Raw genomic sequence first — 12608 nt, forward strand, 5'->3', positions numbered from 1 at the left:
AACACACACATATCCATCGATGTGAGGTGAAGCCTTTAATAGATCAGACTTGTTTGTCCAGCACATCCCACAGACACTCTATCAGATCGAGGTCTGGGGAATTTGGAAGCCGAGTCAACACCACAAACTCTTAGTCATGCTGTTTTTTTTCTTTGAGTCAGACTTCAGAAATTATGAGTCGAATGAAGAAATGGTGATTAAGAGATGAGAACAGTTAATGCTGTGTGGTAAGAAAGGTCACCTGTTCCATTCTGGGTGTCTCCGTGCTCTGTTATGAATTATATGAAGAATACATGAGGCATTAAAAAAAAAAGATGGCCGACGCAATAAAAACTTCTGACTTTCGCTGTTCATGCTGCACATAACGTTTTGATGGATGTTTAGCAGAGCTTTTATCTTCCCCAATCATATTTTCCTATGTCTGTGTCTCCCAGGACGGTGATGAGAAGTGTTCTCCCTCCAGCAGTTTTGAATGTGCAGATGAGGTAAGACGCCAAGCGTAGGGAAATTCAGCTCATTTCCAGCTACACAACTTTGATTACCTCGGGTGTGTTGGGAGCTCGAGCGAAGCGCAAACACCAGGTTGAAGAGCCGAGCGACTGAAGAGCGACACACAAAAAACACTTGGTCACATGGCTCACGGTCTCCTGTCCCACTGACTCTTAGGGCTGTCTCTTAGATCTTACAGCAATACAGCTGAACTATTTAGTATAAAATCCCTTCTGTGCATCTCAGTGATGATCAATAGAGACAGTGGTAATAAAAGGAATCCCACAAGTCTGTTCCCTAAGCTCAGCAATCAGATGTCCAATATACGAGACACAGATTCGGATACATAAACACCAGGCGTGTTGTTGCTCAAAGATTTATTCATGTAGCTCTTTCAGGCTCTTTCAGTTCAACTCAGGCAGTGGTGTAGTCTACGTGATACGCAGGTATACGCCGTATACCCACTAGGAAATGCCAAGGATTTCCGTATACCCACTTAAAAAGCGTGAGGACACGTAACAATATCGTTTTGTGACAGAACTTTCATTCATAAATTCACCCCGCACTGTGTTGCGAACACAGACTGTGGTTGCGATTGCGATCACTAACGTTTTTGGACTATTGGGGCTTCCGTGGCCTGTGACCTGATCTGACGTCAGCTACCAAGGTGGAAAATCAGTTGCTTGGCTGTGTTTTTTGGCGCAAATTTGAAATTAACTAACTAATGTAAAAGAAGATATGAAACGAAAGCAGACCCAAACTACACTCTGAGTGTTTTCGGAAGCCTGCGACTAAAGCTACAGCAGCTACGGGTGACATTTCTCCCACAGCCCGAGTACAAATGTATTTAAGCTTTGTAAACTACCAGTTCGTTCAGTTCACAATGTTCTGCAATGAAAGAGTGTTGGTGATAAAACTGAACAAATGTTTATTGTTCACTCTTAAATATACATTGAAAATTGACAGCTGATAAAACCTGAGCTCCAGGTCCCATATTCATATAACATTTAAGGATAAATGTAGCTCTTAAAGGTATAAAGTTCACCCAAAAATGAAAATTGTGTAATTTTTTCAATGTATCATATTTTGTGTTAAACAGAAGAAAGAAACTCATACAGTTTTGGAACAAATTGAGGGTGATGAAATAACACAATTTTCATTTCTGGGTGAACTTTATACCTTTAAGAGCTACATTTAGCCTTAAATGTTATATGAATATGGGACCTGGAGCACAGGTTTTATCAGCTGACTGTCTTTTGTTGCTTATAATAAATTAGAATGTTGATAACACATAAGCAGTCTTTAATAATGCTCTAAATTACATGTAGATGCATATTTTATGCATTAGTGAGTGTGGTGGTGCCTATGGGGTGTGAGCAGCAAAAAATCACAGTATACTCACTACAAAAAAACTACTACACCACTGAACTCAGCAGTTCAAGAGTATAGAAAAAAAACTAATGCTGCAGATTTTCACTTTTTTTAAAACATTTTGTTCTCTTTTTTGACACTTTAATTCAGCCTCATTCATTATTATTTTGCCATTTTTGAGTCATTACACTGCGTTCTGAGTAATGTGTATGTGTGTATTTTATATACAGTATATAAACACATGATTTATACCACAGCGCCGTCAGCTACTGAAATCTGGTTAATTAGTAATTTTCTATAGCAGCAGCTCTGACTGTCTAACTCAGATCACAGGTTTGTATTCACAATTCAAGAACGTCTTGTCACATGGCTATGGATTCTTAGTTTGCACACTTCCTCTTTCTGTCAGGGATGCAGGGATAAAAACAGGCCCAAATGCAGGATAGTGTAAAAATAAACAGGTTTATAATAAATAAAACACAAAAACGGGACCACAGACTAGACACGAGACGACAACAGGCGCGACAGATAACGACAAGGATTCCTCGCCGCCATAGGCAACGTGGCATGGCTAAACACACATGACAATTAACCACATAAGGAACAGGTGTGCAGAGGCAGGGAGGAAGAGACGAGGGCGGGGCAGACACGTGAACACAGAACATAAACAAACGCACATGGCCAAAGTCCGGCCTGAGTCCTGACACTTTCACAGATGCTGTAGTTGTAAAGTTAAAAAATCCATTTCTGTAAAATAATAACACACAAATAAAATAAAAATTGCAAATAATAGGCAAGGCTTTTTAGTGTATACTACATTTGCCTCAGACCTCTCTGGGTTGGGTGAATTGGTGGTGGTTTGGATGGATGGATGGATGGATGGATGGATAGATAGATAGATAGATAGATAGATAGATAGATAGATAGATAGATAGATAGATAGATAGATAGATAGATAGATAGATAAAATTGGATAGATAGATAAAATTGGATAGATAGATAGATAGCTCGCTCGCATCGCTCGCTCGCTCGCTCGCTCGCTCGCTCGCTCGCCTTCGCTCGCTCGCTCGCTCCTTGGCTCGCTCGCTCGCTCGCTCGCTAGCTCGCTAGCTCGCTCGCTCGCTCGCTCGCTCGCTCGCTCGCTCGCTCGCTCCCCTTGGCTCGCTCGCTCGCTCGCTCGCTCGCTCGCTCGCTCGCTCGCTCGCTCGCTCGCTCGCTCGCTCGCTCGCTCGCTCGCTCCCCTTGGCTCGCTCGCTCGCTCGCTCGCTCGCTCGCTCGCTCGCTCGCTCGCTCGCTCGCTCGCTCGCTCGCTCCCCTTGGCTCGCTCGCTCGCTCGCTCGCTCGCTCGCTCGCTCGCTCGCTCGCTCGCTCGCTCGCTCGCTCGCTCGCTCGCTCGCTCGCTCCCCTTGGCTCGCTCGCTCGCTCGCTCGCTCGCTCGCTCGCTCGCTCGCTCGCTCGCTCGCTCGCTCGCTCGCTCGCTCGCTCGCTCGCTCGCTCCCCTTGGCTCGCTCGCTCGCTCGCTCGCTCGCTCGCTCGCTCGCTCGCTCGCTCGCTCGCTCGCTCGCCTTGGCTCGCTCGCCTTCCGCTCCGCTCCCCGCTCCCTCGCCCGCGGCTCGTTGTTCTTGTGTTGCCCCTGTCATTTCCTCCAGTCTACTAATAAAAGAAATAATAATAAACCTTTCCAGTGCTTGACATGACAGTCAGTGTACGTGGTTCTGTGCCTCAGGACACTGACAGTGTGGTTAGTGTAGACAGGAGCACTAGAGGAGGGAGGAGCTACACAGATATCAGGGATAGAGGCTGATCGTGATTATTCACCTCACTGAGGGAGATGATTCTGACAGCTCAGACACACCCTTTTACAATTACTGACTAAAACCTTGTGGCTAGTGGGGTGAGAAAATAATGATGCTGCTACTGAGTCCAACCCCAGTACAGTATACTGTAACAGAGTAGCTTTCAGTCAGCTTTATCCATCTCTGACTGATGTGAAACATTGTGTGCTTATTCAGGAAGAAATGCCCTGATGATCCTAAAGCGCTTTACTCAGTTAAATGCTGTGAAATGAGGTGACATGGTGGCTACTAATGTATTTTTACTGTTAATATTATTACATCATTATTTTTATTGCAATGTGTGTAAATCTAGAGCAGAATGAACAGTAACTGTGACAAACTACTAAAAACTACAATTTTTTTCCACACAAATGTTTCTATCGTCAAAGTAAATGTTGATATCGAACCCATTTGTGATGCCCCAAGTTCTTGTTCATAAGCAGCTACAATCTGAAGGTGTTTATCTTCAACCACTAAAATTCATCAACAGAGGGAAAAACGCACGCCTCACACCGAAAGCCGACAGAGTCCTGACTCATTTTAGATCAGACTCGTGGCAATATAACAGTTAATTTGTTTGTACCGATTGAAAATGTTCCATGTCTCACACTGCAAAGCATTAAATAACCTGACTCACAAATCAACACGCTCACCCACCTGACAGTTTACTTACTGTAACCCTTCTGCAGACCTCGGGGTCAATCTGACTCGGTCGGAAAGTTTAATGTGTCAGAACTTGGGTTTCCTTCGACATATTTGCCTGAAATTTTCCAGGATTGTTCCAAATTATGGACTTTGCAATTAAAATTAATTTTATCTATTTTCGTTGAACTTATGTGTTCGTAAAACTCCTCAAGTCGTCCAGGGCCGACTTGACCCGGCCACATTTAGTGGGGCAATAGGTCACACTTTTGTCCTTTTCAGCGCAATGAACATACATACAGACACAAAAATGTCCACTAACACACGCACCCAAATCACACACTCACACACCACACACACACGCACACACACACAAACACACACACAAATAGGGCATTGCATTTCATTAGGCTTCCAGAAAAAAAAAGGCTACACATTTGTAAATATTCACACTTTTGATATGCCTTTGCATAGCAGAGGGCAAAATATGATCTACCAAAATGATGCCACACACACACACACACACACACACACACACACACACACACACACACACACACACACACACACACACACACACACACACACACACACACACACACACAAGCAATGGGCATTGCATTTTGATTTATAAGCATTCAAGTCAATTTGACCTGAAAAAAAACAGGTTTTATTATTTGCTGAAATTAAAAATCGTCAAAATGGTTGCAAAACAATCTCCTGGCTTTGAAATATACCAGCCTGTAATTCTGCATTAGCTTTCGTGCCTCTATAGTGAAAATAATTCAAAATGTATGTTTGTTTTTTGTTTTTTTTTTTACTAGAAAATGAGTCATTTTTGCATAGTAATGAGGTTTATTATACCAAATATTAAAAATTTTTTGCAAATGAATGTTAATATGTTGGAAACAAGTTAGACTAAAAATGTGAAAGAAAAAGCTATCATATATACTTCATTTTTTATAAGCAGTCAAAAAGACAAGGTCAACTTGACTCGGCGCTCCTAATTTGTATAGGAAAGCAGACGAGGTCTGCAGGAGGGTTAAACCAGGGATGTCCAATCTTATCTGCAAAGCTCCAGCGTTTAAGCAGGTTTTCATGCCGATCTAACAGGCGCTAGACCAGATTCCACCTGTTGAATAAGTCGATCCTGGCTTTCAATAGACTCAAATGTGGCTTCTGATTGGTTGGGGTGAAAATCTTCACCAGCACTGGAACTTTCCAGAAAAGACTGGACACATGTGAACATCTTCTCACAGCACCTGGCATTTTTATTTATTAGATAACTCCTAGGGCAGCAGTCGCTAAAGTGGTTAAGGCTTTGGAATGTTGATGGGAGTCTCAGGGCTCATGCTCCAAGGCCCTTAACCCTCCTGCTACAGGGGGGCTGTATCATAGCTGCCCCTGCGCTCTGACCCCAACCTTCAAAGTTGGGATATGCAAAGTAATGAATTCTACAGTACTGAAATGTGGAGAGAATAAAGGGTTCTATGCCCAAATATCATTTAATGTCTGTCAACTGTACAGAAAACTGTTCTGTTGTCTGGTACAGATCGTCTTGTTTTAAAGTAAATATGAAAACAATCACAAATCATTTTACCACTAAGAAGAAACAGATAACGGTATTTGTGTTACTTCCCTGATACTCTAGTTCAGTTAGATGCTATTCGGCACAATATCAGTCTATCGCAAGATCGTCGGGTCCCCCATCGCGCCGAGTGATTTCAGCTAACACACCTCAGTAGCACTTTGTAGATTCTAGAAGAATCTCATCTCTGTTATGTGCTTAAGTTAGTAATAATGACGTAATATTCTAATGCAACTATTGTGAAGCTTTTACTGACTTAATAACATTACTTAATAACGTTCCTTTTTTTTTTTTTTTCACAGAACATCCTGGACTCCGAGATGGACAGGTCCATCGACTCCCACCAATCTGAAAACGACAGACACTCGTCTGCGTATCTGTCCAGTGTCTCCACGGCAACCATCATCCTGTCCATCGTACTTGTCATTCAGGTCGTGTAAATAAATCTCTGAGTCCACGAGGGCCAAAACAATCAAATGGACACCTCCGGTCCAAACCCTGACATTGATCTCTGTCATTCTTTCTCCCTGTCTCTCTATCTTTTGCTCTTTCTGTGTCTCACATGCCATTTTTAACAATTTTGCTCAAAATGAAGAGACTGCAGAAGTGTAGTCCTACAGCACGAGAAGCATCTACGTGACTTTTAGCTTAGCAATGTGGGCTAATCAGGGGGAGGTTATTTTTTTGAGAAATTCAGGTTTGAACAGCCGACGAAAGTAAGAATGGTAAAAAAGCCTTTGTGATGTACAGGTATATAATCACAGGAGACCATTGGTGGATATTTGAAACAGTATGTGGCTCACAGATACGAACGCATTTTCCATAATAATGAGCTTCTTCTGTATAATTACATCCAGCTGAGCAGAAAGAGCTGTAAAATAAATCTCCACACGGCTGTCTGACATGACAGGACACATCGTTCATATGTGAAATGCTTTTTATTTAAAGAAAAAGTCAGGTCCATCAGTCTGAGTTAGTCGTAATGACTTTTTATTGAATCAGTTATTAAGCACTAAGGCTAGTGGAAGACTAAAAATATGGATGCTTCACCCCAGACATCTCTGACTGGCTGGCACTTGGTTATGTCAGAGTACTTTACAATAAATTTCAAAAAATATGGATAATGAAGATTCATTTTCACACAACGCCTTGCTTGTCAATCCTCAGCACAGGACATAGCATTGGCTACATCACGTCTTCATGCTTCACGCTCCTCCATTTTCAGATTATTTATCCATAACTGCATGACCTTGAAGTGTTCGCTTCCTCTCCTTCCACTGCCATTTTTGCAGTTAATTAGTTGCTAATTTAAAAAAAAAAAAACATGATATTTTCCATCCATTTACAGTCAGGTTTAATATTAATTCTTAAAATCGTTATGATTTAGTAAAGTATAAAATATAAGTTGTTGGTTTTGAGAATCTCCAGCACTGATACTGAAGACCTTCCAAAAATGTGTCTCAAATGAATGTCTGTTTAAAGTTATTTATTTAAAGTGTTACTATAGAAATGATAAAATATTAGAGCTGCTTCCAGCCAAAACTACCAATCAGAATTAAGAATTTAGCGGAAATAAACAATAATGGCAAGGTTTACATTTCTGTTAATATCAACATCTTACTTATAAAAAAAGAACAGAGATGTGCTGAGACACATGCACTATGTGGCCTAAAGTTTATGGATGCACGACCATCGCACTCAGCTGCGGTGTGATGGTATGTAAAGATATGTATGTGAGCTGCAGTGTTATATTTTATAATTTCCCTTCACTGGAACTAAGAGGCTCAAACCTGTTCCAGCATGACAATGCACCTGTGCACAAAGCACAAACCATGAAGATATGATCTTCCCTACGGTTGATGAAAGTGGAAGAACCTCCTCACTATCATCAACATCAGTGTCTGATCTCACTAATGTTCTTGTTGCTGAATGATCACAAATCCCCACAGCCACGCTCCGACATCTAATGAAAAGTCTTCCGAGAAGAGAAGCATAGAGCTTTTAATAAGCGTAACCTTGAAATGAATCTGTACTGAACATCGCAACTAGCACATATTTTTTTATATTATTTAATATTTATATAATAGTTTAGAAAAAGTGCAATAAACTGTTATGTTCCTAAATAAAGATAGCACAATCTGTTTATCTGTTTATGTTATATGGTAAAACTAATATTTTACTAAATGCAAAAATTCCAACCAAATGTAATGATTTTGGCTTTTACGCATCATCCTGCGGTCCTATTTGGAGATTATTGTCTTTCCACACGAAGATGTCATTTAAGGAAAGTCTGATCTTTCAATCATACTCGTCTTGATTGATTGCTTTGCCTTATTATTTTTATTCAAGAAAGAAGAGCGTCAGAAAAGAAAGCGCACTTAACCTCATTCCCCCTCACACACCTTCTGCATATTAACTGGTGGGCTTTTTTTGGTTGTTTGCTTTGCTCAGTTTGTTCCTTTATTTTTTACATTACAGGAGCACCATTAAGCTGTCGCAGCTTGTCAGAATAAAAACATCCATCTGTATGAACACGTCTTCATTGCATGAGAAGAAAGCAGATACAGGATTCCAGGAGTGTGAGCTGTGAATCGCTTGTGTTTCTCAAAACAAATCATCCTTCACTAATATAATTAGACCAAACTGGATTGTGTTTGTTAACTGATGGAATAAAAATTTTGGACAGGTTTTGACTCAGACTTTCGGGCCTGACTGTATGATATATGATAAAGTGCATAAAAGTACGTTTAATATGGCTTTTAGACGTGTACATGTAGGCGTGTGCTGATGATACATTTCATTTCCATGTCAATATCATCTCTATTATCACGATTAGGGATGCATCAGTACTGAGTACTAGTACGTGTTTTTTTTCTTTACTGAAATGAGTTTTTTCTTTTCTTTACTGAGTTCTGATTATTCACCGATCAGCGGCATCAGGAAACATTTTATTTGGATATTTTTTTAATAAGAAGAAGTAATTAATGTTATTATGTTTAAACGGTTTAACAAAGAACACATGAGCAGTAAGTGTCAGAAATGGAGCCAAAATTCAGATCCATATTCAGACAACAGGTATAAATAGGGGAAATAATCAGGAACCTGAGGAACATGTGTGTGGAAACAGGAACAGAATGAGGATCAGGCAGGGCAACACATGTGAGACACAGCATAAACAACACACGAGACACAGCATAAACAACACACGAGACACAGCATAAACAACAAATGAGACACAGCATAAACAACACACGAGACACAGCATAAACAACAAGTGAGACACCACATAATTCAATGAGACACAGCATAAACAACACACGAGACACAACATAAACAACAAATGAGACACAGCATAAACAACACACGAGACACAACATACAGTAAACAAATGAGACACAAAATAAACAACACATGAGACACAACATACAGTAAACAAATGAGACACAAAATAAACAACACATGAGACACAACATACAGTAAACAAATGAGACACAAAATAAACAACACATGAGACACAACATACAGTAAACAAATGAGACACAAAATAAACAACACATGAGACACAACACAAACAACAAATGAGACAACATAATCAACAAATGAGACACAACATAATCAACGAATGAGACACAACATAAATAACATACGAGACACAACACAAACAACACGAGACACAGCATAAACAATGACGTGAATTGCATCTTGACTCGAGATTGTGGGTTAAAAGCCTTGCTCCTGGAGTTCACTATAAGCACAAACCCTTCATCGAGCTGCAATACACAATCAATACACAATATACTGTTTATCTCTGGAACAGGATACATTTTTTTAAAGTCTAACTAATATGATATTTACATTTACAGCATTTGGCAAACACCCTTATCCAGAGCGACAAACCTTTTTTTTTTAAATAAATAAATATATATATATATATATATATATATATATATATATATATATATATATATATATATATATATAATTTTAAACAACTGATCGATTAAGGGTTTAGGGCCATGCTCAGCTTGGTGCACCTGCTCTTCTACTACATCTCCATGATATAAAACATGCTGCTATAGGAAACTAATCAGCATCATCATCAGCAGTTTGTCAACTTTTTTTTTTAATATTAAAAAATCATCCTTTATAGTTACATTTCATTTTTTTGCACTAATTCTAAAAACAACCCGGAGTTTTGATTGAACACCGGAGGCCGTTTATTTATTTCCAGTTGAACATGAATAATACATTATTGCTAGATTTATGCCGTAGTATTTGTAGAAGTAAATGTTATTATTTTTTTAATGAGGATGTGTTCACTGATCACGGTATGTGTCTCTGATTCCAGTCTCAGCATTCCTGCATCCCTAATCACAATATTGTATAAGAAAATGATTATCTGCCATTAGAGACGGACCTACAGATGTACAGGATGCCATGCTGCGGTCTTCATATCTGACCAGTGTGAAAGCAGCGTATTGTAGAAAACAGCTGTTTTAATGAGACAGCCGTTATCTCAGGATATTAAGGCTGTCTGAATACGGGGCCTGCTGTTTGGTGGTATTTTACAGTTTTTAGCACAACCATATCTGTATTGTTTCATATCGCATGTGATTATCAGCACATGCCGATCACATGACGCAGACAGCACTGAACTACAGTGTATGAGGCTTCAGCAGCCGGAGTTTGAACAAGAAAAAAGATTGGTAAAAGATGACGGGTTGAGGTGAATCCTCATGACTACTTCATGAAGCATTTCTGAAACAACATACATTTGTAATTTCTGGATCGACTTAAACAACCAATTGATTTTACTGTCATCAGTGTGTGTCTCTGACTCCTCCCACTGTTTCCTTAAGATTCCCAAAACGGTTGACAGGAAATCCATCACGTAGCTGTTCGTTTGCAGTTTATGAGTACGATCCGCACCAACACGGCTCGATTTAAAGTTGTTGTTTTTTTATTATTGATCTGTGATGGTCATGTGACCTTCACAATCAGTGTGAATTCCCTCTGATTGATGCTACAGTATATTAAGAATTCTCGTTTCCTGTCCGAATCCTTTCTATAGTGTATAAGTACACTGCTGTATAAAAAAAGTGTTTTATATACTTGATGTCAAACCAGTGAAAGACATTATCACTCAGTGTGTGTACAGTGTGTGTACCTAGCAGGCTCTTTCCTGTAGTTCATGCATCTCATTTTGAAGTTGCACAGAACACTTTTTAAGGGGAACAGACAGAATTCCAGAGCGTTGCCAAAACATGTTGAAAATGACCTTCGACCTGTGTAACTTACCCGAGTTAGGGTCGGCTTGGTCATTGTTAACTAGTTAAACCCAAAACCAGAATCCTGCTGGAGTTCCCTCTCACTATAACACACAATATATCTGTGTATCTCTGGAAAATGACCAATTTCGGAAAGTATTTCAAAGGTTCAGCTAACATTAGTTATTACACACAATTAATTTGTTTAATTCATTAGTTTGTCGAAAAACTCAATATTAATTAAGTAAGATATAAAACCTACAGCTAAAGGAAACTAATCAACACCAGTATGGGGTGATGTAACTCCAAGCAAACATACAAACAACAATATATTTACTTCATTCGTTTCATTAATTAATTATTCTTATTTTTTACTATATTTTGAGGAACATATTTTTTATTTTTTATTTTACAAAATCATACTTTTATCTGTTTATAGTCGTGGTATAAAATTAAGTTAGAGAAACGAATAAAGCTGTTACTATAGAAACAAGAATGTATTAGAAAGACACAATCGATACACAATATACTGTTTATCTCTGGAACAGGACACATTTTTAAAAGTAATACTATAAAACTAAACACAAATTATTAATAGTGGGCAGACAACCTCATCCAGAGTGACACACATTTTTTATCTCATTTTATACAACTGAGCAATTGAGGGTTAAGGGCCTTGCTCAGGGGCCCAGTAGTGGCAGGTTGATATAATTCCAAAATGCAGTATTTTTTCATACTTTTATCCATTTATAGACACCTTTCATATATATTGTACAAAATGCAGTTATAGAAAGGAGTTATAGATACTAAAGGTATTACTATAGAAATTATAATGTATTCGAAAGCCTGCATTAATATAAATTTTATTTTTATGTCACAGCACAGTTCAGAGTGTATTATCCCACTTACACCACAGCAATTTGCCAGTGATTCGATTCGTTTTATTCATTAGTGCACCAACCATCACACATTTAAATGATTTAGAGTTTGATTAAACGTTATGGAACATCTGAGAGACAAGTTCATGTACTTACTTATTTTATATCTACGATTAAAAACAGTTATTCTCCCAGCAGCCTGTATCTGTCTCTCTCTCTCTCTCTCTCTCTCTCTCTCTCTCTCTCTCTCTCTCTCACTCACTCACTCTCTCTCTCTCTCTCTCTCTCCATCCCTCCCTCTCTCTCTCTCTCCCTCCCTCTCTCTCTGTCAATAAAATGCAGCCACAGTGCTTACAACCAAGGCTCTTTAAACACATGTTAAATAAATGGAACGAAAAGCATCACCACAGCAACAGTTATTTTTGCTAAACGTTTTTTTTTTATTTATTTTTTTATCAGTTCATTTTTCACCTCAGATTGTGTGAAGCATCTGCCTTACAAGTCCCTGTGTATGAGCTGTAACTATAGAAACAAAATT

General features: G+C 39.2%; 1 protein-coding gene across 3 annotated transcripts in view; it reads left to right on the forward strand.

Annotated features, from left to right (window-relative positions):
* gfra2b (GDNF family receptor alpha 2b) overlaps positions 1-8618 on the forward strand; it is a 111925-nt gene extending 103307 nt beyond the window's left edge. The window contains exons 8-10 of one of the 3 annotated variants that reach the window (XM_027175430.2): positions 435-485; positions 6228-6356; positions 8404-8618. In XM_027175430.2, the coding sequence (XP_027031231.1) occupies positions 435-485; positions 6228-6356; positions 8404-8415 (192 nt within the window). In that variant the 3' untranslated portion in view covers positions 8416-8618. Of the gene's footprint in view, positions 1-434; positions 486-6227 lie in introns of all 3 variants that reach the window. The other 2 variants (XM_047805266.1, XM_047805265.1) reach the window with 2 other exon arrangements.
* The last annotated feature ends 3990 nt before the right edge of the window (positions 8619-12608 follow it).

Source organism: Tachysurus fulvidraco, chromosome 20 (genome assembly GCF_022655615.1).
Source record: "Tachysurus fulvidraco isolate hzauxx_2018 chromosome 20, HZAU_PFXX_2.0, whole genome shotgun sequence".
NCBI classification, from domain to species: Eukaryota; Metazoa; Chordata; class Actinopteri; order Siluriformes; family Bagridae; genus Tachysurus; species Tachysurus fulvidraco.